We start from the raw sequence: 25,667 nt of genomic DNA, 5'->3' as shown, positions 1-25,667 counted from the left end.
GGAGGAGGTGGTGTCAGAGGAAGGAGGGGAAATCTGTATGTGAGAGGTCTCACGAAAGAGAAGTTTATCTCAATGACACCAACCTGTATAAATAGGGGAAAAATAAAGAAATGTTGAAGCAGACCGGCTGTGATCAGTACACTCCATGTTCCTCTTCTCAGATCATTAACTTGTTCATTGCTGTCATCATGGACAACTTTGAGTACCTGACCAGGGATTGGACCGTACTGGGTACTCATCACCTGGATGAGTTCAAACGAGTCTGGTCGGATTATGACCCAGAGGCCACGTAAGAGACGACTCTGTATCTCTTTTTTATTTATTTAAAATAATGTATTTTAATGTCAATGGTCTTAACAACCCAATTAAAAGAAAAAAGATACACATTCTCTTAAAATTGAAAGGAAAGGCATTAATAATTTCTTACATTTCTCTTCTCATCAACCCCTTTTCCCCATTTGGTCCTTTATTTGGTCCTCATTTCCAATGGCTCGTAGTGGAGCTGTGTACATTGTGCTGATTTCTTTCTCTGTTGCAGGGGTCGAATCAAACATATCGATGTGGTTACTATGCTGCGCAGGATCCAGCCACCCCTTGGTTTTGGCAAACTGTGCCCCCATCGTGTGGCCTGCAAGGTAGGACAGATCATATTTTAATGTTAAAAGTTACATAAATGAAAAAGTATAATAAATGTATTAGCTTGAATTATTTGTATAATTGAATGTCTGATATATGTCAGATAGTGTGCAGTGATAATGATATCCTTAAAATTATGTTTTATTCATCAGTCAGACTCCCACTTAATACAGTATATCAAGACAGGCTACATGTCCTACAGTCTCTCTGTACCCATACAAGCCTGTCTAATCTAGCGGATCAGTGGAATTTACTCCCTCAGTCTTGGCTGCCTTTCCTCCTCTTCCCCCTGCCAATCCAATTAAACCCTCCCTCTCTCTTCCTTCTCCACTTCCTCTCCCCTCCTCCCTTTCTACCACTCTTCCTCTCATCTGCTTGCTTGTCCTGTCAGAGGCTGGTTGCTATGAACGTGCCGCTGCACAGCGATGGGACAGTCACCTTCAACGCTACCCTGTTTGCACTGGTCAGAACCTCACTCAAGATCAAGACTGATGGTCAGCCAGCACACACACACACAGTGTATCATTCACACATCATTATTTAGTGCAGTGGTGCTTGCAGCCTTTACTCCTGTGTTTTTAAAGGTCTTGTATCACTCCACAAGGGCCTGTTGACCAGGACAACGAGGAGCTCAGGGCCATCATTAAGAAGATATGGAAGCGCACTAAACCCAAGCTCCTTGAAGAGGTCATTCCACCCCCTAGAGGTAAAACCCAGGAGGTGCCTTTTTTAACTAGACAGAGACGTATTACTGTATACTACCGTATAACCACACAGACCACTCTAATGGTAGTTTTAAAGTTACATAAATACAGGTTTCTTTCTGTATCTCACTAGGATATTTGTCTGTGTTTTTTATCTTAGTCCTTCTCTATCACTTTCCCATTTGCCTCCTCCCTTTGTTTAAAATGATTTTTTTCACCATTCTCCTCCTCTGTGACGATTCTTCCTGACTTAGGGGAAGAGGTCACTTGTGGGAAGTTCTATGCCAGCTTCTTGATCCAGGACTACTTTAAGAAGTTCCGCAAGAGGAAGGAGCGGGAGAGGAAAAAGAAGGGAAAGGACAAGAAAGACTCTCTCCAGGTATACCAGTTACCTGTTTACACGTGTTGCTGTTTGGTGACTTTGTGTGTGTTTGTGTATCACACTTTTTGTGTGTGTGTGGCAGGCAGGGCTACGGTCACTGCAGGCACTTGCCCCAGAGTTGCATCTGGCCTTGGCAATGGAGGGAGAGGAGGAGGAGGGTATGGAGGGAGAGTTGGACGAAGAGTTTTTCAAAGTAAGTATCTCCTATTGACTGTCATTAGTGTATCAAAACAGTATGTACTGACATTTTTTTAATTTCACCTTTATTTAACCAGGTAGGCCAGTTGAGAACAAGTTCTCATTTACAACTGCGACCTGGCCAAGATAAAGCAAAGCAGTGCAACACAATCAACATCACAGAGTTATACATGGAATAAACAAACTTACAGTCAATAACACAATAGAAAAAAGTATATATATAGTGTGTGCAAATGGCATGAGGAGGTAAGGCAATAACTAGGCCATAGTAGCGAAGTAATTACAATTTAGCAAATTAACACCGGACACTGATTGCACTGATAGATGTGCAAGTAGAAATACTGGTGTTGTAAGAAGAGCAAAAAAGTAAATAAAAAACAATATGGGGATGAGGTAGGTAGATTGGATGGGCTATTTACAGATGGGCTGTGTACAGCTGCAGCGATCGGTTAGCTGCTCAGATAGCTGATGCTTAAAGTTAGTGAGGGAGATATAAGTCTCCCACTTCAGTGATTTTTGCAATTCGTTCCAGTCATTGGCAGCAGAGAACTGGAAGGAAAGGTGGCCAAAATGATCTGTCTTTTCTATTTTGACATTGATCAAATCAAATATGCAAATATCACTTACAGTAGGTAAACATCAAATCAAATCAAATTTTATTTGTCACATACACATGGTTAGCACATGTTAATGCGAGTGTATCGAAATGCTTGTGCTTCTAGTTCCGACAATGCAGTGATAACCAACAAGTAATCTAACTAACAATTCCAAAACTACTGTCTTATACACAGTGTAAGGGGATAAGGAATATGTACATAAGGATATATGAATGAGTGATGGTACAGAGCAGCATACAGTAGATGGTATCGAGTACAGTATATACATATGAGATGAGTGTGTAGACAAAGTAAACAAAGTGGCATAGTTAAAGTGGCTAGTGATACATGTATTACATAAGGATGCAGTCGATGATATAGAGTACAGTATATACATATGCATATGAGATGAATAATGTAGGCTAAGTAACATTATATAAGGTAGCATTGTTTAAAGTGGCTAGTGATATATTTACATAATTTCCCATTATTAAAATGGCTGGAGTTGGGTCAGTGTCAATGACAGTGTGTTGGCAGCAGCCACTCAATGTTAGTGGTGGCTGTTTAACAGTCTGATGGCCTTGAGATAGAAGCTGTTTTTCAGTCTCTCGGTCCCAGCTTTGATGCACCTGTACTGACCTCGCCTTCTGGATGATAGCGGGGTGAACAGGCAGTGGTTCGGGTGGTTGATGTCCTTGATGATCTTTATGGCCTTCCTGTAACAACGGGTGGTGTAGGTGTCCTGGAGGGCAGGTAGTTTGCCCCGGTGATGCGTTGTGCAGTTCTCACTACCCTCTGGAGAGCCTTACGGTTGAGGGCGGAGCAGTTGCCGTACCAGGCGGTGATACAGCCCGCCAGGATGCTCTCGATTGTGCATCTGTAGAAGTTTGTGAGTGCTTTTGGTGACAAGCCGAATTTCTTCAGCCTCCTGAGGTTGAATAGGCGCTGCTGCGCTTTCTTCACGACGCTGTCAGTGTGAGTGGACCAATTCAGTTTGTCTGTGATGTGTATGCCGAGGAACTTAAAACTAGCTACCCTCTCCACTACTGTTCCATCGATGTGGATAGGGGGTGTTCCCTCTGCTGTTTCCTGAAGTCCACAATCATCTCCTTAGTTTTGTTGACGTTGAGTGTGAGGTTATTTTCCTGACACCACACTCCGAGGGCCCTCACCTCCTCCCTGTAGGCCGTCTCGTCGTTGTTGGTAATCAAGCCTACCACTGTTGTGTCGTCCGCAAACTTGATGATTGAGTTGGAGGCGTGCGTGGCCACGCAGTCGTGGGTGAACAGGGAGTACAGGAGAGGGCTCAGAACGCACCCTTGTGGGGCCCCCGTGTTGAGGATCAGCGGGGAGGAGATGTTGTTGCCTACCCTCACCACCTGGGGGCGGCCCGTCAGGAAGTCCAGTACCCAGTTGCACAGGGCGGGGTCGAGACCCAGGGTCTCGAGCTTGATGACGAGCTTGGAGGGTACTATGGTGTTGAATGCCGAGCTGTAGTCGATGAACAGCATTCTCACATAGGTATTCCTCTTGTCCAGGTGGGTTAGGGCAGTGTGCAGTGTGGTTGAGATTGCATCGTCTGTGGACCTATTTGGGCGGTAAGCAAATTGGAGTGGGTCTAGGGTGTCAGGTAGGGTGGAGGTGATATGGTCCTTGACTAGTCTCTCAAAGCACTTCATGATGACGGAAGTGAGTGCTACGGGCGGTAGTCGTTTAGCTCAGTTACCTTAGCTTTCTTGGGAACAGGAACAATGGTGGCCCTCTTGAAGCATGTGGGAACAGCAGACTGGTATAGGGATTGATTGAATATGTCCGTAAACACACCGGCCAGCTGGTCTGCGCATGCTCTGAGGGCGCGGCTGGGGATGCCGTCTGGGCCTGCAGCCTTGCGAGGGTTAACACGTTTAAATGTCTTACTCACCTCGGCTGCAGTGAAGGAGAGACCGCATGTTTTCGTTGCAGGCCCCGTGTCAGTGGCACTGTATTGTCCTCAAAGCGGGCAAAAAGGTTATTTAGTCTGCCTGGGAGCAAGACATCCTGGTCCGTGACTGGGCTGGGTTTCTTCTTGTAGTCCGTGATTGACTGTAGACCCTGCCACATGCCTCTTGTGTCTGAGCCATTGAATTGAGATTCCACTTTGTCTCTGTACTGACGCTTAGCTTGTTTAATAGCCTTGCGGAGGGAATAGCTGCATTGTTTATATTCGGACATGTTACCAGACACCTTGCCCTGATTAAAAGCAGTGGTTCGCGCTTTCAGTTTCACGCGAATGCTGCCATCAATCCACGGTTTCTGGTTTGGGAATGTTTTTATCGTTGCTATGGGAACGACATCTTCGACGCACGTTCTAATGAACTCGCACACCGAATCAGCGTATTCGTCAATATTTCCATCTGACGCAATACGAAACATGTCCCAGTCCACGTGATGGAAGCAGTCTTGGAGTGTAGAGTCAGCTTGGTCTGACCAGCGTTGGACAGACCTCAGCGTGGGAGCCTCTTGTTTTAATTTCTGCCTGTAGGCAGGGATCAGCAAAATGGAGTCGTGGTCAGCTTTCCCGAAAGGCAGGGCCTTATATGCGTCGCGGAAGTTAGAGTAACAATGATCCAAGGTTTTACCACCCCTGGTTGCGCAATCGATATGCTGATAAAATTTAGGGAGTCTTGTTTTCAGATTAGCTTTGTTAAAATCCCCAGCTACAATGAATGCAGCCTCCGGATAAATGGTTTCCAGTTTGCAAAGAGTTAAATAAAGTTTGTTCAGAGCCATCGATGTGTCTGCTTGGGGGGGGATATATACGGCTGTGATTATAATCGAAGAGAATTCTCTTGGAAGATAATGCGGTCTACATTTGATTGTGAGGAATTCTAAATCAGGTGAACAGAAGGATTTGAGTTCCTGTATGTTTCCTTCATCACACCATGTCCCGTTAGTCATGAGGCATACGCTCCCGCCACTCTTCTTACCAGAGAGATGTATGTTTCTGTCGGCGCGATGCGTGGAGAAACCCGTTGGCTGCACCGCCCTGGATAGCGTCTTCCCAGTGAGCCATGTTTCCGTGAAGCAGAGAACGTTGCAGTCTCTGATGTACCTCTGGAATGCCACCCTTGCTCGGATTTCGTCAACCTTGTTGTCGAGAGACTGGACATTGGCAAGAAGAATGCTGGGAAGTGGTGCGCGATGTGCCCTTTTTCGGAGTCTGACCAGAACACCGCCGCGTTTCCCTCTTTTTCGGAGTCGTTTCCTTGGGTCGCTGCATGCGATCCATTCCGTTGTCCTGTTTGTAAGGCAGAACACAGGATCCGCGTCGCGGAAAACATATTCTTGGTCGTACTGATGGTGAGTTGACGCTGATCTTATATTCAGTAGTTCTTCTCGACTGTATGTAATGAAACCTAAGATGACCTGGGGTACTAATGTAAGAAATAACACGTAAAAAAACAAAAAACTGCATAGTTTCCTAGGAACGCGAAGCGAGGCGGCCATCTCACTCGGCGCCGGAAGATTAATGTTTCTATAGTATTTACAATAAGCAGCAGTTGACTGTATACTAAAGCTGATCTCTCGGTTTTCCCCTTCCTTCAGAATGAAAATGTTTTTGAAGACCCAGTCACCTCTGCCACCAATACTTCATCCACCACTCCCATACCAGGTGACATGGAGGAGTCCACCACCATCGTTTTCATGGAGCCCTTCGTCGAGCCCACTATATTCAGCGACGTGGTCACAGAACAGCCATTAACAGCCAGTGAGAGATCAGAATCAGCTCTGTCATCCTTTGATGTGGTGGTTGAACAGCCAACGAGATCTGAGGCCCTCCTTCCTCCAGAAGAAGCACCAGCCCCATCCCCGCCCCACCCAGCCGCATCACCACTAAAAGATCCATCCCCTCCCCAACCAGCACCGAACCCATCCCCACCACAGGCCCCATCCCCTCCCCAACCAGCACCAGCCCCACCCCCACCACAGGCCCCATCCCCTCCCCAACCAGCACCAGCCCCACCCCCACCACAGGCCCCATCCCCTCCCCAACCAGCACCAGCCCCACCCCCACCACAGGCCCCATCCCCTCCGCAACCAGCACCAGCCCCACCCCAACCAGCACCAGCACCAGCCCCACCCCCACCACAGATTGCTTCTCCGCCACAAATGTTTGCCCAATCCCAACCTCAAATAGTGATAGCCCCACCAGAACCAGAGGCAGCTCAAATAGTGTTAGAGGCAGCCGCTGCCCCACCTCAACCAGAGCTAGTGATAGAGGGAAGAGGAGGTGAAACTTATGCTGCACAGCAGGTGTACTACCAACAGTACCCAGTGGGCATGCTAACAAACAACGGGTAAGTGGGAAGGGGAGAGAGGCAGATCTACGTTAATGAAGCTTAGTTGAAGAGCGTGCATGTGTGCATGCGTGCATAAGTGTTCCCTTTCCCTTCACAGGTATGCATATCAAGAGCAACCTGCAGCATCCCATATCCCACCAGAGTACATGCAGAGTCATGCTCCTAACTTCACCAATGGGAGTGTTGCAGGAGTACCCTACGGAAATGGAAATGGCATGAATGGGAATGGCTATAATGGCGCTATGAATGGTATGAATGGAGGTAGCATGAGCGGCTACACCGGTAATGGTTACATAGCAAACGGCTACAATGGAAACGGCTACAATGGCAACGGCTACAATGGAAATGGATTGGAGCCGTATGTCCGGAGACGTGTTCTTCCTCCCACTCCTGCAGGTAATCATCACATGGTCTCAGTCTTTCTCCACAACACCAGTAGAATCAGTAGAACTAGAAATTGTATTTTCCCTTCCAGGTCGTAAGCCGCCCTCCTTTAACATCCAGTGTCTGCGGGCACAGCACAGCGCGGGTGACATCCCCATCCCTGGCACATATGAGAGTAACTCACCCCCATGCAGATCCAGACTGGTGAGAAACACACACATGCAAAAGAATAGTCAACAAATACTCACAGAATCAGAGACATTTTAATTTAATAATAGAAATCAAGATTTTAGTCATTTTCCTCTTGGCGTTGTCATCCGTCGTCCTCCAGACCCTTGACTCCCGCCGCAGCAGTGTCTCCTCCATATCCTCGGCCTCCTGGGCCAACAATGGAGGAGGACCTACAGGGTCAATGCCAGGAGCAGGGGTGTCAGCAACATCAGCAGCAGCCGCAAAGAGAGGGCGTCTGCTCTACGCCCCTCTGATGCTGGTGGATGAGGCCGGGGGCACCCAGCAGCTGTGGGGAGACAGGACCCAGGCCACCTCCAGCCTCCCTGCTATTGCAACTAGGCCCAGTGGCTGGTACCCTGGAGCCCCAACACTCCCCATGCACACGCCACAGAACAGGAGCTACACCAATGGCAGAGTGCCCTCCCAGATCAGCCAAAGACTCATAGAGAAAGGCAGTGCAAACAGCCTGGTGGAGTCGGTAAGTGATGAATAAAACAAAACGTCCAGCTAAAAGTCAGCTAAAAATCCCAAGGCTACATATTGTTTACCGGTAGGCTATACCTTATCTGCCTAATGGTGAGTGGAGGAGTCAAGTGCACTCCAAGCGTCAGTCAGTGATTATGAATATTCAATAAACACTTGTAGGTTGTTGGGATATGGAAATATATATGGAGAGAGAGACAGAGAGAGAGAGATTTGTGTTCAGTGTTTCACTACTCTTCTTACTCTCCCACAGATCCTGATATCAGAAGGCTTGGGCCTCTATGCAAGAGACCCAAAGTTTGTGAACTTCGCCAAGCGGGAGATCGCTGATGCATGTAACATGACCATTGATGAGATGGAAAACGCAGCCACAGATCTGCTGACCCGTTCTACTGGACAGCCAATAGGACGCTTCGAGGAGGAGCTGGCAGATGAGATGAACTGTGTGATTTCCTACTGAGAGTGAGGAAACAGAGAGAGATGGAGGGAGGTAGGGAGAGTAGGAGGGCAATGAGATAGAGCCTTACCTCTCCATCAACATGGGGGGGGTAAGAATGATGTCGCAAGCTATTGGTCTTAGGAAATGGTCTATATCTCTTTGATCATGCTATTTTTCTTTTCCAGATCTTCTCAGTTAATTTGGCTTTGTTGAAAGCATCAGTGTGTCTTGAACAATAGTCTGAAAGAACCATTGTGAATTAGACAGCATATACAGTACAGAGCCCAACTATTTAGGTATGGCCTCAATACTCTTTACACATTATTCTAATGTAAGAGTGTACTGTACTAAAGCCTGCCGAACATGATTGCAATTCGTATTCTACTATGAAGTAGTTTATCGCTATTTTCAAAAGCGGCATTTTTGGATTGTATTTCCATTTTTGGTACTGTTCTAGAATTACTGTCACTTATACACCCAAATCATACAATAACCCTGCTAGGGTCATAAAAACATGTTAAAAGCTGGCAAAAATTAAAAAAGAAATACAGTACCTGTCTATAGTTCAAGTGAGTTCCACTTGTAACCATAGATAATGAAAATGGGTTTATGTGTGTCATGTCAGTTGCCCAGTGAAGCATTAGCATAACATTAACAGTAGACTTTTGAACCATGTCATGTCAAATGAACCTTTCTAGTGCAGGGGTTCCGCTAACACCTCGACAACATTCCGCTGAAGTGGCAGCTCACGAAATTAAAAAATATTTTTTTGAAATATGTAACTTTCACACATGAACAAGTCCAATACAGCAAATTAAAGATAAACATCTTGTTAATCTACCCATCATGTCCGATTTAAAAAATGCTTTACAGCTAAAGCACAACATATGATTGTTAGATCACCACCAAGTCGAAAAAACACAGCCATTTTTCCAGCCAAAGATAGGAGTCACAAAAAGCAAAAATATAGATAAAATGAATCACTAACCTTTGATGATCTTCATCAGATGACACTCATAGGACATCATGTTACACAATACATGTATGTTTTGTTCGATAATGTGCATATTTATGTCCAAAAATCTCAGTTTACATTGGCGCCTTACGTGCAGTAATGTTTTGATTCCAAAATATCCGGTGATTTTGCAGAAATACTCATAATAAACATTGATAAAAGATACAAGTGTTATTCACAAAATTAAAGATAGACTTCTTAATGCAACCGTTTTTTCAGATTTAAAAAAACTTTACGGAAAAAGCATAATCTGAGAACAGCGCTCAGGACCCAAAACAGCCAGAGGAATATCCGCCATTTTGGAATCAACAAAGATAGAAACAACACCATAAATATTCACTTACCTTTGATGATTTTCATCAGAAGGATTTTTCTCAGATTTTCGCCTGCCATATGAGTTCTGTTATACTCACAGACATCATTCAAACAGTTTTAGAAACTTCAGTGTTTTCTATCCAATACTCATAATAATATGCATATATTAGCATCTGGGACAGAGTAGGATCGGCAGGGTAGCCTAGTGGTTAGAGCGTTGGACTAATAACCGGAAGATTGCAAGTTCAAACCCCCGAGCTGCCAAGGTACAAATCTGTCATTCTGCCCCTGAACAGGCAGTTAACCCACTGTTCCTAGGCCGTCATTGAAAATAAAAATTTGTTCTTAACTGACTTAACTGGTTAAATAAAGGTAAAAAAAATAAAAATAAATAAAAGATGCAGTTCACTCTGGGCATGCTATTCATCCAAAAGTGAAAATGCTGCCCCCTATCCCAAAAAGTTTAAATCAACAGAAACCCCAAGAAGATTCTCATGACAGTCATGTTAATGGTTTCTCTCTAGGTTTCTTCCTAGGTTCCTGCCTTTCTAGGGAGTTTTTCCTAGCCAATGTGCTTCTCCATCTGCATTGCTTGCTGTTTGGGGTTTTAGGCTGAGTTTCTGTACAGCACTTGGTGACAACTGCTGATGTTAAAGGGGCTTTATAAAATACATTTGATTGATTGATTTATCTCCCTCAGTGAGAAACTTTGAAATAGTATTTATGTACGTTAACAGGAACGCAACTTGTAAATGTAATAATAACAATTGTTAGATTTATTTTATTGTGACTGCTAACACTTTGAACTGTCAGGTATTTGTGTGTACAGTAATAAAGTGTAATGTACTTTTTCTCAAAGTTGTCATGTAGCTAGTTCATTTAGTAGCAGTAACAATAAGGCCGGAATTTAATAATGCAAATACTGGAGACATGGGCTTTTCATAAAGAACTGGCATAACTCTACATAATTATAGAGGGTGTAACATTTCATGATTTTAAGGAACATCATAAAATAAACACATGAATTGCATAATGACTCATTAGTGCCTTAACAGATGGAGAACATCTGTGTTTCCTTGGCCCACTCAGTTCCACATTTAGAAACTCCTATTTAATTACCATGACAACACTTGGCTTAGTGGCTGATTTTCAGGTGTTTTTGTTTTCAGCAAAGAAGATAAATAAAGATGTATATGACTGGCCATATTTGACTGAGAAACATGGTAATGGTTAAAAAGCATAAATCTTTTGTCAAATTAACCTCCAAGGGGACGGTTGAGCTAACATGCGCTAATGTGATTAGCATGACGAACATTTCCCAGGACATAGACATGTCTTATATGGGCATAAAGCTGAACAATAATTTAATCTAACTGCACTGTCCAATTTACTGTAGCAATTACAGTAAAAAAATACCATGCTATTGTTTGAGGAAAGTGCACAACAAAAAACTTATCACGGCACTTGGTTTGATAGATTCACCTCTGAAGGTTAATAATGTATTTACATTCATTGCTCTGATTTGTCATCCTGAGGGTCCTAGAGATCAAATGTAGCATAGTTTTGTTTAATAAAATCCATTTTTATATTAAAAAATGTAAAGATGTCCTCAATTTAAGGCAAGTTTCTCCTTTATGATCAAAATTGATATTGTTTTATGATGATAGGCCTAGGAACTGGGTTCTAAAGGCTATTTTCTTTTGTGTCTGTAACCCCTGCTTTGTCAGATCTTTTTTTGCACGTTTTGTTAATTATATGTATATTTATACATCATAAGTTTTGGGGCATTTTGGTCACCCCACACACTCTAAATGGGTTTTGGCATATTTTTCCAAGAACCCCATAGGAGATGGATTCATTGTAGGGTGGCATGGAGAGGGGGGGCGAGTAGGGGGAGAAGCTAAATTGTCCTTAGGACCCACCAGTGTACTCATTCCTACCAAAGAGTTAGGTCTCTTTAGGGGACAGACCTCTTCTCCTTCCTACGATCCCGTAGCCGCCCATCGATCTGGATGGTCAAAGCGATGAGTGAGTTGAGATCCGTCGGTTGTTCCAGGGCTGCAAGCTCGTCCTTTACTTCCTCCGAATACTCTGTGCAGGAACGTGTCGAACAGCTCTTCCGGGTTCCAGGCAACACTGCTAGCATGCGGAATTCCACCGCATAGTCTGCCACACCGAGGGAGTCCTGCCGAAGCTGGAGTAACCTCCGGGCAGCCTCTCTCCCAGACATCTCAGCCACGAAAACTTCTCACCTCTGCCATAAATATCTCCAGACTGATTGTTGCTCCCACAATGCCATGGCCCATGCGAGTGCCCTCCCGGACATCAGCGTAATGATATACGCTATCCTTGAGAGGTCGGAGGGGAATGAAGAAGGTTGCAGCTCAAAATTGAGGGAGCACTGAGAGAGAATGGCCCGGCAGGTTCTGGAATCTCCATCATAGCGCTCTATGGGAGGTAAGTGGGGTTCCCGGGAAACCGGGTGATGGCGCTACTACCAGCCGGGTTACTGAGGGTCTGGGAGGTTACCGTCGTAGTAGACTGCCTAGTAGGCCACCCACGGATTTGCTCCTGCAATGCGTTCAAAGCTAGGTTGTGACTTTCGGCCACGGCCTAGAACCCTTCCATCAGATGGCGAAGAAACTCCTCGTGCCTTCCAATGGTGGCTCCTTGGGAGGAGATGGCATTGCGGAGCTGGTAAAAGTCTGCTGGGTCAATCATGGCCAGTTCGTAATATAGCGTTTCAGGTAAGATCCAAATGCAGACTGTGTTGAAGTAACAATGTTTATTACAGCAACAGAGGCAGGCATACAACAGGTCAAGGCAGGCATGGGTCAATAATCCAGAGTGGTGGGGCAAAGGTACAGGAAGGGAGGCAGGCTCATGTCAGGCAGAGGTCGGTAATCCAGAGTAGGGACAACAGTACAGGACGGCGGGGAAAAAGAGACTGGGGAAAAGCCCAAGCTGAGAAAACGCTGGTTGACTTGACAAACAAGACAAACTGGCAACAGACAAACAGAGAACACAGGTATAAATACACAGGGGATAATTGGGAAGATGGGCGACACCTGGAGGGGGTGGAGACAATCACAAGGACAGATGAAACAGATCAGGGGCGTGACAGCCAGAGGATATACTGTGCCTATTGTACTTGGGGCTGGGAGTGTACCTCATGTTGGGTTTTATGTCTGATTTGCCACTAAAATCATGACTAACACTGCCAACTAAAATATTGTGTTATTGTTGTTATTTTATGCTGATTAATAATAATAATTAACCCCAAAAGGTTATTTGTGGAGCCATTAATGGGGGTTCTTTGAAGAACTTATAGTGGTTCCCCCACCATTTCAATTTGAATAACCCCTACAGGATCCTCCAGGAACCTTCAACCTGAAGCCTTGAAGCTCAGAATAGTCTTGGTAGTGCAACTCGATTGCCTTTCCAATATCATGTAGAAATGCAAAACCTGCCTAGTGCCCACCTCCCAAAAAAACATACATTGGTGTCGTCTCTCCGTTATCCCTTGTGGCAATCGCTGTAGTCTACTAGAATAAAGCATCCATTTGATTGGCCAAGCTGTCGAAATCGTCATTACTGTATGTCCAATGATTTATCTAACGTCTCTACGCTCCAGATGACTTAGAGGAGCTCGTGACGTAATACAGCTATTCCCATCTCTTTATCCTCGTCCCCCCGTGGGCTGTTCCGGATGTAACGCCTCCCTCCAGCCTACCGGCTGATCCTCTTATCGACAAGCAGGCGGCCAAGATGGATGTTGTGAACCAGGTAGGGCTCTGGGATGAAAATCACCAATAACAATGTTTTCATTTGATTTAGTTATCTGAAAAGCCATAATTTGGAACGCCTGCAGAATGCGCACTTTGACGCGGGTAGAGTTTTAGGGAAAAAAATAATAGGACATCATTATGGTAGGGACCGCTGTAATTGTAAATCCGCGGACCGTTAGTTTGAAATACAGTGCTTTCAGTGGTCGACTCATGTGAACGAAAAGCGAGCACTGAGCTCAAAACACCGCAATACAGGCATGATAGATTGCATGTGATTTAACCAATTTTACATCAGTAATTGACTGGCGCAGTGGAACGTTTGGCTAATAAATAGACAATGGTCCAAAAGTCCAGATAATTGATCAAGACACCCTAGGCAACATAATTTCAACAGCATTTCAAATAACTCAGACAAATAGGCTTAACACATCCAGGGTATTTGTTGAGGTGAAAGCTATATGAAGATATATTCCGTTTGAATTGTGGACACAGAAATGGATTGTTTAGTTGGAAAGACTATTTATATTTTTGAATAACTGCTATTGAACTAATAGAATCGTCTATTTAGAGGGGATTCTTTTTTCTCGCTTAGCCTATGTAGCCTATGTGGTGTGTGCAGAGTATATACCCGACTAGAGGGTGAAGTATAGCCTATTAAATGTGGAATGAGGATATTGTTGTTGTTTTTACAAAAAAAAGCAACAAAACAAGAGATGATGATAAACAAATGTCTAACTCGTGAAAGAAAAAAGAAAGACAGGCTGATTTGATCTTGCATCAAAAAGAAGAAGCAGAGAGTACAAATCAAGAGGGAAAGCGACAGACCCTATTTAATCTATATCGCAATATCAGACGACGTCCGTCTCTTAGTCCTGTAGCGAGTTGTATTATAGGCCTATCAATTTACGACAGACCGACTGGGAGTAAGATATTGCGAGGTGAATCGATAGGCTAAAGACAGAATCGATAGGCTACAGGACACAGTTTATTTGGGGATGATCACAGACAGATGAGACTGATGTGTTGCTTTCAACCGCACATAACAAGGCTTTACAAATTATAGCCTAAACTATAGGGCTAGCTATATCTACTATAGGGCCAACTACTATCGAGGTGACTCGAGATTTTCTTTCTGTATACATTTCTAGAGTGCTTGCTGTCTGTCGAGCTTTGGCGACAGCAAAAACAGTGGGATAAGCAGCTTTGTCTAATTCTATGCTGGCAAGTCTCTCTCTCTCAGTTCCCTCCCTCTCTCTCTGTCTCTCTCCCACTCTCGCTCTCGTGTCCACTAAACGATGTCAGTGCTTTGTCACACGGCCTGTCGCGCCCCAAGTCAAATAGTCCAATTACCGTACTAGCGAACAAATGGCAGCATGAAAAAATGGATCGTATCACCGCCTTCTCCCCCGCTCCTGAAAGATACATTTAAATTAACTGACAGGTGCAAACTGTGGAGTAACGACCGATAGGCTATGCTGACAATGCATATAGGCCTACACAGAACACCCAAACAAACGTTCAAAAGATAATTCGCGACAAATTCATAAAGCAATGTTAATTGTTGATTTCTGTGTTGACAGTTGGTGGCCACCGGGCAGTTCACCATAATCAAACAGCCTTTGGGATTTATGAAAATCCTACAATGGGTAAGTTACTGTTTTCATACAATGTTTCATTATTTGGCTTGTGACTGAGTGTATGAGAGGCCATGGTGAGTGCGCGCCCGTATCCTTTCCGCGCGCATGAGTGTGTGTGGAAGACTATAGAATGTACTGGTATTGTATATTGCATGCGTAAAATCTAGATTACAGATGAGTGTGATGATATTAACCAATACAGTTAAAAGCTATAAATGATAGGCCCATATATTATGCTATGGTTGGCCCTGTTTTGAGAATAGATTATGAATTTAAAGTGATGTTGAGCCCTTGTACTGTGTCAGAACATGTCCTTCTGTCACACAGAGGTCACAAAGCTAGGTGAAGCTTTGTGCTCGTGACGACAAACAGGCAGCGCGAGGTGGCTGACACTACCCATTCTCCCACTCGCTGCTTCCTCTCGGTTACCACTGGCAGGCAGGGCTCATGAAAACTCGACGTTGTTTCAGTGATACAATGTTATTGTAAATCGATCATGGTAATTGTGATAAATCTCTGTTCAAACTATCCAGGTATTTATGTGTCCTCTCCTGTGAAGTTTGTTGTAGGCCTACCTGATCCACCAGATAATTAACTCACGTCACTTTAGCCTTTCGCCCTGTAATCTAATCTGGAGTATTTTGTGACCACTTCAAGCATTTGGGTGTAGTTACTTCTTTATGTGTTGTGTAGTTGCGCCCTTAACGGGCTAATCATTTTCGTACTTATGTATGTGTTGTGTAGTTGCTCCATCCTAGGGCTAAACATTTTCGCTATAATTTAACGTTTTAGAAGTGGCACATAATGATTTAATAGGCCTACGCCGAATTTAAACCTTGGTAGTAGTAGTAATGGCCATTGACGTTGCTGCAACGTCACCTGAAAAAGGCGCTGTCCACTTTCAGGGGTTCTGAAACGTTAAAATCGCGGGGTTCCAATTGATCGCTGTCCATGGTGCTGAATCGGAATCACCGCTATTTGCTTGTTTATTTACCTTTACAATTCTTCATGTCGCCTCAATGCTCTATTTGTTGTATTGTGCTGTAGCATGACAATCGTTGATTGGCAATTCATGATGAATCTGTGATAAAGCATTCCACACCTTCATGTCACAAAATGTACTTCATACATCCACATCATGGTTTCTGCATGCTTTATGTTCTCTTTATTCAGTAACACTCGAGGCACAGTGTGACCCCTCTTCCAACTTGTTTTGTGCCAGGGGCCAGAGGTATTCTTCTATGTAGATAGGCTCTCTCAATTGTACAAAGAGGAGTCTGGCTGCATTTACACAGTCAGTCCAATTCTGATTTGTGTTTCACTAAATAGTATTTGACCAATCAGATCAGCTCTGAAAAATATCTGATGTGAAATACCAATTAGTGGCAAAAATATCAGGATTCAGCTACATGTGTAAATGTAGCCTCTGACTCACTGAGTCCAGCATGATCATGTTAAGCAGAAATTATGAGCTGTAATAATTTGGACAAAATATGAATGTACTGTGTACTACGTATGTAACTTGTAATTAGGAACACCTCTCAGCCACATCATTACCACTTCTTTCTCATCTATTTGTCATCACATATTTGTGATAGCATCAGAACTAGCACACACATGCCCACTTAGACACACACACACACACACACACACACACACACACACACACACACACACACACACACACACACACACACACACACACACACACACACACACACACACACACACACACACACACACACACACACACACACACACACACACACACACACACACACACACACACACACACACACACGATACATAGTCATTACTCACCACTGACTCACCACTGACTCACCACTCTCACTCAACAGAACAAATCAATGTACAGTATGTGCTCATTGAGGAAGTAATGAAAGTAATGAAATCTCTTCCTCCCATGTTCCATTTGGACTCACTTTGCTAGAATGCCATGATGATTGGCTGATTGAAAGAATAGGATTCATTTACGAGAAGACACATAGACCTACATACAAAAATCAACATCAGGATTTAAATAAAAGATCCCCAAACAAATGTTCTACTCTAAATCACAGCAGGTAAGAGTAACACAGGGTAGCAGAGACTGAGAGGACAGTTCTGACAGCATGACCTTGTCTGTAGTCCTTCCCCGGAGCACTGCTAGTGCTTGAACATCATATTGTTACTTCTCTGGGTCACATGGTTAACAAACCTCCATGCCTGAAGCAACACACAGGGAGGAGGCCAGAGCTCAGGAATCATAAGTTATAAAGGCCTGCATCTGCATGTTTCTACATCTGGGTCGAGGTGAGCCTAAATGAGTTAATCACCTGGCCTAAACAGATCCATATTTAACTCTAAATCCGCATTTAGCCTTTATACATTCACATATCAATACTCATCTTTTACTCCATTTACACATCCCTACTGACCTCTCATTCAGCATTCCTGCTCTCCAATGTACACATATGTTTTTCTGTCAACGTGTGTATGTAGTGTACACACAGGAGGGACGCTGACACAGACATTTTGGCTAACTATGTTTGTTGCGATGTTTCAGAATGCAAGTCTTCTATGTTTTGGTTAACCACTGTGTCTACCATAACAACATCCTGCCCCGGGTTACGCTTGGGAACTAGGTTATTTTTGTCTTACCTTGGGATTTACAGTTAAATGCTCTGTTACAGTTTACATATTTGCTTTACTTATTCACTCAGTGCACTGTTGTGCTGTAAGAAGTTTTCATACTGTGTGGTCAATACAGTAGAGATCTGTGATAATCTGGCCCAGTGTTCTATAAGTGGTTCCTGGTGTTGTTGATCATCAAAGCTGCTGATTGTAGGATATAGTAATGTTAAACCTTTGCAAACTCATTGCCAGGGCTCTCTGCCCACTCGTCTGCCCCTGGCTTAGAGGAGATGTGATTGGTTGAAGCTGCCACACTTTGGATTCCTGCCAAACTCAAACTCAGAGACAGAAAGATGCTGGTGAGCATACATACAGTATTTACATTGTGATGGCTAGACTTGTGGTCCGACAACATCCATTTATGCTTGTGTATCAATCAATGTATTAAGTTCAATTATTAATTGACTTCAGTTAATTTTGGAATACCTGTGGTTTTCAGTCTTGCCAGACTTGGCTATAGAATCGGTGATATGCAGGTATTTATAAATGCAGCTGCTTCTAACTCAGAGAGTGCGTGTGAGTGTGTGTGTGTGTATTTGTGCCTGTTTGAACAGAGGTAGTGTGACAGTGGATTTATGTGAGAGACTGCAACACTTACCATGTTAGTAGAAATAGAATGAACAGAACGGGCGTCCCCATTGAAGTCAATGATGACATAATGGGTGGACTGGCGACCTTTGCGAGTGTACCCATAGGATCAAAGCAGGAAGTAAGTGTACCCATCAATATGTGCTGTGATTTGTTGATTGAACTCAACTCACATGACATTTTTTTTATTCCATTGCATGAGCCACATCAGTTAACATCCTTTGAAAACATTACCATGGAAATGATTGTATCACAATACCAGGCAGCCATTGCGAGTATACCCATGAGTTTATAAGTCAAATTGGCAGGGTTAGAAGTTCCAAGCCCGTTTTATTCATTCTATTTCTATGAGTGGGAACCCCCACCCACCCCCCTCTATGCTCATTGTATGTTGCTCATAGCATTACCATAGTATCTGACAATGTGTGTGAAGCTATGTATTTTCTTAACTAGCCAGCCTGTCTCCATTTGTCTTTCTTCAACATATTCCCATTCATTCCTTTGCGCTTACTCCAACCTTCCTTTTTTTACCGCAACCTCTTGTTAGGGAGACCATAGTCATATACCTCAACCTCTTGTTAGGGAGACCATAGTCATATACCTCAACCTCTTGTTAGGGAGACCATGGTCATATACCTCAACCTCTTGTTAGGGAGACCATAGTCATATACCTCAACCTCTTGTTAGGGAGAACATAGTCATACACCTCAACCTCTTGTTAGAGAGACCATAGTCATATACCTCAACCTCTTGTTAGAGAGACCATAGTCATATACCTCAACCTCTTGTTAGGGAGACCATAGTCATATACCTCAACCTCTTGTTAGGGAGACCATAGTCATATACCTCAACCTCTTGTTAGGGAGAACATAGTCATACACCTCAACCTCTTGTTAGAGAGACCATAGTCATATACCTCAACCTCTTGTTAGGGAGACCATAGTCATATGTTAACCTCTTGTTAGACCATGGTCATATACCTCAACCTCTTGTTAGAGAGACCATAGAGACCATGGTCATATACCTCAACCTCTTGTTAGAGAGACCATAGTCATATACCTCAACCACTTGTTAGAGAGACCATAGTCATATACCTCAACCTCTTGTTAGAGAGACCATAGTCATATACCTCAACCTCTTGTTAGAGAGACATACATATACCTCTCTTGTTAGAGACCATAGTCATATACCTCAACCTCTTGTTAGAGAGACCATAGTCATATACCTCAACCTCTTGTTAGAGACCATATACCTCAACCTCTTGTTAGGGAGACATACCTCTCTTGTTAGAGAGAACATAGTCATATACCTCAACCTCTTGTTAGAGAGACCATAGTCATATACCTCAACCTCTTGTTAGGGAGACCATAGTCATATACCTCAACCTCTTGTTAGGGAGACCATAGTCATATACCTCAAACTCCTGCACTAAGAGCGTGTTAATGAATGTTGCAAATCAGTGAAAACAGACACAGCATTTTTATGAACCAGGAAAAGGATTATATTTTATGTTACTGTGCATGCCAGACTACCTAAGTGAGAGCTAAAATCTTACAAGAGGATAATTTGGCATACATTGTGGACTATCCACGTTGGAGGGTGTGGGAGAGTTAACTAGCCTGGTGCCAGATCTGTATGTTCTTCAACTCATCTGACTATGATAACGACCGAACATGGCAAAGAGTATTTAGCTAAAGCACAAACAGATATGATTCTTCCATGTCAGAGATGATTCCATGTTCTGTTTTGTTGTCCTCCTCCTTCCATCTTTCATGCATGCGTATATCCAATCTGTTGAGCTTTTCATTATCACCCTCCCCCTTCACATTCCTCCCCAATCATTATTAAAACCTGTTAATAAGGAGATGGGGTGGAGGTGGGCTGTGTTGGCACGCTAAAGAGTAATGAGACAAGGGAATAAGTTACGTGTTTGTGTATGTGTGTTTCCGCGTGTGTGTGTGTGTCAGTGTGAGTGTACCGTTGCACAAGCGTGAGCGTGCATGTGTGTGTGTGTGTGTGTGTGTGCATGTGTCCGTGCGTGAGGGTGTGTGTACAATAGCCCTGTGCAGCGTCCTTTAGTGACAGATGGTGGAGGACCTCAGTCAGATTAATAGACAGATTTTCCATCCAATGGGATCTGGCCTGCAGGGAAGGGAGGGTGTGGTAAAAATAGGCTGACTGTATAACCTCCTATGTCAGTGTGTGCGAGTGTATGTATCTGCATGCTTGTGTGTACGACAGTAGGTTAGCGTTCAGGTACACAAGCACTGGTTTACATTACTGTACACCCCCCTGTAGAACTGTTGTACTGTAGCCTGGGCTGTAGAGAATAACTTATTTAGTAAAACAGATATATCAACCAAACATGTTATTTTACATTTCTTGTATTTTCTTTATACAAAAGCGCACAACTTTAGGTGTCGGAGTAACCATGGCAACAGGTGTAGCGCTGTAACCTGGCAATATAGCTGCATTGATTTGCAGTTTGTGTGGCTTTGTCAGCAGCCTGCAGTGGTTGGAGGAACATTGGAGTGCAGGAGACACAGCAGATGGTGAAACCAGTGTCAGGTCTTTCAGCAACAGTATACCTTTATTGGGGTTTTCAATTATACTGCATGGGCTTTCCTTTGGTTCACATCAACACCTATTTCAGACCAAACTAGAGTAATGCCAATTCCTCGACAGAGCACCATCTTTTTGAAGAAATCCTCCCAAAATAAGGGCCATTTAATATATGTATTATGCTTCTCCCTACATGTCTCTCTGTCTGGGTCATATTCTTTCCCCATTCCTTTGATCTCACTACTCTATTTTCCCTCCCCTTCCCTTTCACTTCCCTTTTACTTCCACTTGCTGTCTATAATTCTCCTCCTCTTCTCATCCTCCCTCTGTGTCTTTCAGATCTTTGCCATCTTTGCTTTCTCGACATGCGGCAGCTACTCTGGCATGTTCAAGATGAGTGTGGAGTGTAAAAACCGGTCAGAGAGTGACCTGAGTATTGAGGTGGAGTTTGAGTATCCATTCAGGTCAGTATGCCTATTCAGTTACACGTAGCCCCCTGAACCCGCACAAATATGGTCCGTCTGTAATTTCTACAGTACCACTGGGCTGCAAATGTCAGTGGTGGAACATTAATCTGTAAACTATATTAACCCCGTTTGACGTTTCTCTCTTTCTATTTCTCTCTCTCTCCCCCCTCCTCTCTCTGTCTTTCTCTCTCTCTCTCCTTCTCCCCCTTTCTCACTGTCTCCCATCTTCTGTCTTTCTCTGTCGCTTGTCCTTCCCAGGCTACATCAGGTGTACTTCGATGCCCCAACCTGTAAAGGGGAAAACCCTGAGCGTCTGTTCCTGATCGGAGACTACTCCTCCTCAGCTGGGTTCTTTGTCACCGTCGGTGTCTTCTCCTTCCTCTACTCCATGGCAGCCCTTTCTGTGTATGTTTTCATTCTGGAGAAATACCGTGAAGGCTGCAAGGGAGCCCAGATTGTGAGTTTGTCTTTCTCAATTCTTGTTTCTAGTAGGCCTACACTATTCCATACCATATTCCACTACCTCTGCTACTATTACTAATATCATAGTAATGATGATGATGATGAACGTGAGATTGATTATGTTTCGGATGAGTACTTTCTAGCTTGATCATGATGATGCTTCTGATAATAACTTTGAAATTGATTATGATGATGAGCATGTCCAGTGTCCAAAGTATTAAGACCCCTTGACTTTTTCTACATTTTGTTATGTTACAGCCTTGTTCTAAAATTGATATAAAAATGTTTAAAAAACTCAGCAATCTACACATAATACCCCATAATGACAAAGCAAAAACAGGTGTAGACATTTTTGAAAATGTATTACAAATAAAAAACAAAAATACCTTATTTACATAATGTAAGTATTCAGACCCTTTGCTGTGAGACTCGAAATTGAGCTCAAATCACCCCGTTTCCATTGATCATCCTTGAGATGTTTCTACAACTTGATTGGAGTCCACATGTGGTAAATTCAATTGATTGGACATGATTTGGAAAGGCACACACCTGTCTATATAAAGGTCCCACAGTTGACAAAATGCATGTCAGAGAAAAAGCAAGCCATGAGGTTGAAGGAATTGTCCGAAAGGATTGTGTCAAGGCACAGATCTGGGGAAAGGTACCAAAACATTTCTGCAGCATTGAATTTCCCCAAGAACACAGTGGCCTCCATCATTCTTAAATGGAAGAAGTTTGGAACCACCAAGACTCTTCCTAGAGCTGGCCGCCCGGCCAAACTGAGCAATCGGGCTTGAAGGGCCTTGGTCAGGGAGGTGACCAAGAACCCGATGGTCACTCTGACATAGCTCCAGAGTTCCTCTGTGAAGATGGGAGAACCTTCCAGAAGGACATTCATCTCTGCAGCACTCCACCAATGAGACCTTTATGGTAGAGTGGCCAGACGGAAGCCACTCCTCAGTAAAAGGCACATGACATCCCGCTTGGAGCCAAAAGGCACCTAAATACTCTCAGACCATGAGAAACAATTTTCTGTGGTCTGATAAAACCAAGATTGAACTCTTTGGCCTGAATGCCAAGTCAGGAGAAAACCTGGCATAATCCCTATGGTGAAGCATGGTGCTGGCAGCATCATGCTGTGGGGATATTTTTCAGCGGCAGGGATACTAGTCAGGATCGAGGCAAAGATGAACGAAGTAAAGTACAGAAAAATCCTTGATGAAAACCTGCTCCAGAGCGCTCAGGACCTTAGACTGGGGCAAAGATTCACCTTCCAACAGGACAATGACCCTAAGCACACAGCCAAGACAACACAGGAGTGGCTTCAGGACAAGTCTCTGAAGGACTTTGAGTGGCCCAGCCAGAGCCCGGACTTGAACCCGATCGACGATCTCTGGAGAGAACTGAAAATATGTGTGCAGCAACGCTCCCCATCCAACCTGACAGAGCTTGAGAGGATCTGCAGAGAAGAATGGAAGAAACTCCTCAAATACAGGTGTGCCAAGCTTGTAGCGTCATACCCAAGAAGACTTGGGGCTGCAATCGCTGCCAAAGGTGATTCAACAAAGTACTGAATACTTCTGTAAATGTGATATTTTTTATTTGTTTATAAATTAGCAAAAATGTCTAAAAACCCATTTTTGCTTTGTCATTATGGGGTATTGTGTGTAGATAGATGAGGGGAAAAAACAATTTAATACATTTTAGAATAAGGCTGTAACCTAACAAAATGTGGTTAAAAGTCAAGGGGTTTGAATACTTTACGAAGGTACTGTAATTTGCTAATGCTTTATAATGTGATTATCCTCAGGACTTTGTTGTGACCTGTGTGTTCACCTTCTTCTGGCTGGTGGCTTCTTCTGCCTGGGCTAAGGGTCTGTCGGATGTGAAGGCATCCACCGACCCAGACAAGGTTCTCTTACTGATCGAGGCCTGCGACGAACCGGAGAACCGCTGCCGTGAAGTCCATGACCCTGTCGTCTCTGGTCTCAACACATCTGTGGTACGGAATTCAATTGTAACGTTGTGATTTGTAAAAGGGCATGGACTACTGAGGAAAATCCTGTACTAGAAGATATGGACCCCCTTCTTTTTCTTCTTCGTCCTTTTCTTCCATTCACCCCCAGGCATTTGGCTTCCTGAACCTGATCCTGTGGGGAGGGAACCTGTGGTTCGTGTTCAAGGAGACTGGCTGGCTGGCAGCTTTTGGAGGCACATATGCACCTTCCCAGGAGAAAGCGCCTGCCCCAGAGTCCTTCGGCCAGGACGGCTATGGGCAGGAGGGCTATGCACAGCAGGGGGATACCTATACCGGCACCCAGGGAGGCTACCAGCCCGACTATGGCCAGGGCGGCTACACTGAGGGAGGTGGAGACTATCAGCAGGGGGGATACGAACAGCAGACCACCCCCTACGCCAATCAGATGTGAGCTGGTCCACCCTATGGCAGCTGGAAGCTGGTGAGTGTCAGTGCATATGATGGAGCAATCCTGAGAATACTGATAAATGACTGTGAGAAATACTGCATTACTCTTCCAAAGGGAAATACAGACTGTGGCTTTATGACATCTTCATAATCTTTAGGTATGCATTAGTTGTAATATTTCTCTCTCTCTCCCCCCCCACCCCCACCCCCAGGGGCCACCATGTGATTTAGGAGTGTGGTGCCTGACCACCACCCACAATTCCACACTCCTCTGTTTGTCTGTTTGTGCATTTGTGAGTTGACAAGAGGAGGGAGGGAGGCAGGCAGCGAGGGATGGAGGAAGGTGGACACTTGGAAGGGGAAATTATCAACACCGTGTCCCTTGGGAGAGGGTTATTTTTTTGAGGGGGAAATGGGTCCTTACTGTAACATGCTGTTTATTCTCGTGATGTATTTAACTGTGGAAGACAACAGGGGATTCATTGACGGTTTGATCGCACAAGGACAAACTGGAATACTGGAATAAACATCAATCTTTTAAAGGAATAACGCTTAAATTAAGGACAATAATGGTAGTAATATTTAACGTGGGAGAATGTATTTGTCTGTGCTATGTAAATATCAACATATTCATATAGAAATATATGTACACAGTTGAATAATTGTGCACTCCATATTAGTTGTTATACAACAAATGTAGAGAACAGAGTTATTCAGTTGTATTTACTTCAGTTCTGTTTAGGAGCTCACATAGTTCAACCCTCGTTGTTTTTTAGTATTTATGTTTTGTGTTTATTTTATTTCTCCATGTGTGTTTCTCTACATTTTCAGTTTATTTAGTTTCAGAATAGTTATTTTCTCATTGTGCTTTTTTATTTGTTCAACATTACTGGATGAGTTTAACGGGATAGAGTAGAGAAGATGTGATGGAGAGATGTGATGGGTGAAGACAAAAAAAGAAAGCAAAAAGAATGACGAATTCAGAGAGAGAGTAGAGAAGAATGAGAGAGGTGTTAGCAGTGATTCATGTATTCATTACAACTTGTATTCATTGTCTTTTATATTTTTCCATTGAAATATTACTCAAGGATTTAGCTATGTTTGTTGAGAAAAGCTGAAATGCAAAAAGGAGAAAATGCATCTAGGATAATGAAAAAGTAGTTAGCATGGTAAGAATTGGTATTCTGCTAATACTATGCTGTTCCTAAAAACTGCTGTATATACGATGCTATCAACACTTTTAGTTAAAGATGATGAGGTTGTGAAGTCAACTGATGTTAAGGGGATCATTATTTTTTTATGTAGTTCAGAACTTGGCGTC

At 43.7% G+C, this 25,667-nt stretch overlaps 2 protein-coding genes across 2 annotated transcripts in view; both read left to right on the top strand.

Moving 5' to 3' along the window:
• LOC118360554 (voltage-dependent L-type calcium channel subunit alpha-1D-like) overlaps positions 1 to 11,311 on the top strand; it is a 43,717-nt gene extending 32,406 nt beyond the window's left edge. Inside the window, exons 38-48 of the mRNA XM_052484216.1 lie at positions 162 to 289; positions 539 to 635; positions 1,028 to 1,130; positions 1,241 to 1,342; positions 1,595 to 1,719; positions 1,805 to 1,915; positions 6,102 to 6,853; positions 6,954 to 7,252; positions 7,332 to 7,444; positions 7,572 to 7,949; positions 8,208 to 11,311. Coding sequence (XP_052340176.1) covers positions 162 to 289; positions 539 to 635; positions 1,028 to 1,130; positions 1,241 to 1,342; positions 1,595 to 1,719; positions 1,805 to 1,915; positions 6,102 to 6,853; positions 6,954 to 7,252; positions 7,332 to 7,444; positions 7,572 to 7,949; positions 8,208 to 8,414 — 2,415 coding nt within the window. The 3' untranslated portion in view covers positions 8,415 to 11,311. The remainder of the gene's footprint in view (positions 1 to 161; positions 290 to 538; positions 636 to 1,027; positions 1,131 to 1,240; positions 1,343 to 1,594; positions 1,720 to 1,804; positions 1,916 to 6,101; positions 6,854 to 6,953; positions 7,253 to 7,331; positions 7,445 to 7,571; positions 7,950 to 8,207) is intronic.
• Positions 11,312 to 13,415: 2,104 nt separating this feature from the next.
• LOC118360835 (synaptophysin-like) lies at positions 13,416 to 24,864 on the top strand. The gene is made up of 7 exons (XM_035740292.2): positions 13,416 to 13,509; positions 15,092 to 15,157; positions 21,332 to 21,456; positions 21,718 to 21,916; positions 23,732 to 23,923; positions 24,048 to 24,380; positions 24,559 to 24,864. The coding sequence occupies exons 1-6, from the start codon at positions 13,492 to 13,494 to the stop codon at positions 24,348 to 24,350; spliced, it is 903 nt and encodes a 300-aa protein (XP_035596185.1). The 5' UTR covers positions 13,416 to 13,491; the 3' UTR covers positions 24,351 to 24,380; positions 24,559 to 24,864.
• Positions 24,865 to 25,667: the final 803 nt, after the last annotated feature.

This window comes from Oncorhynchus keta, chromosome 28, assembly GCF_023373465.1.
Source record: "Oncorhynchus keta strain PuntledgeMale-10-30-2019 chromosome 28, Oket_V2, whole genome shotgun sequence".
Lineage (NCBI taxonomy): Eukaryota > Metazoa > Chordata > Actinopteri > Salmoniformes > Salmonidae > Oncorhynchus > Oncorhynchus keta.
Note: the sequence above shows the minus strand (reverse complement) of the source record. Positions and strands in the feature narration are given on the sequence as shown.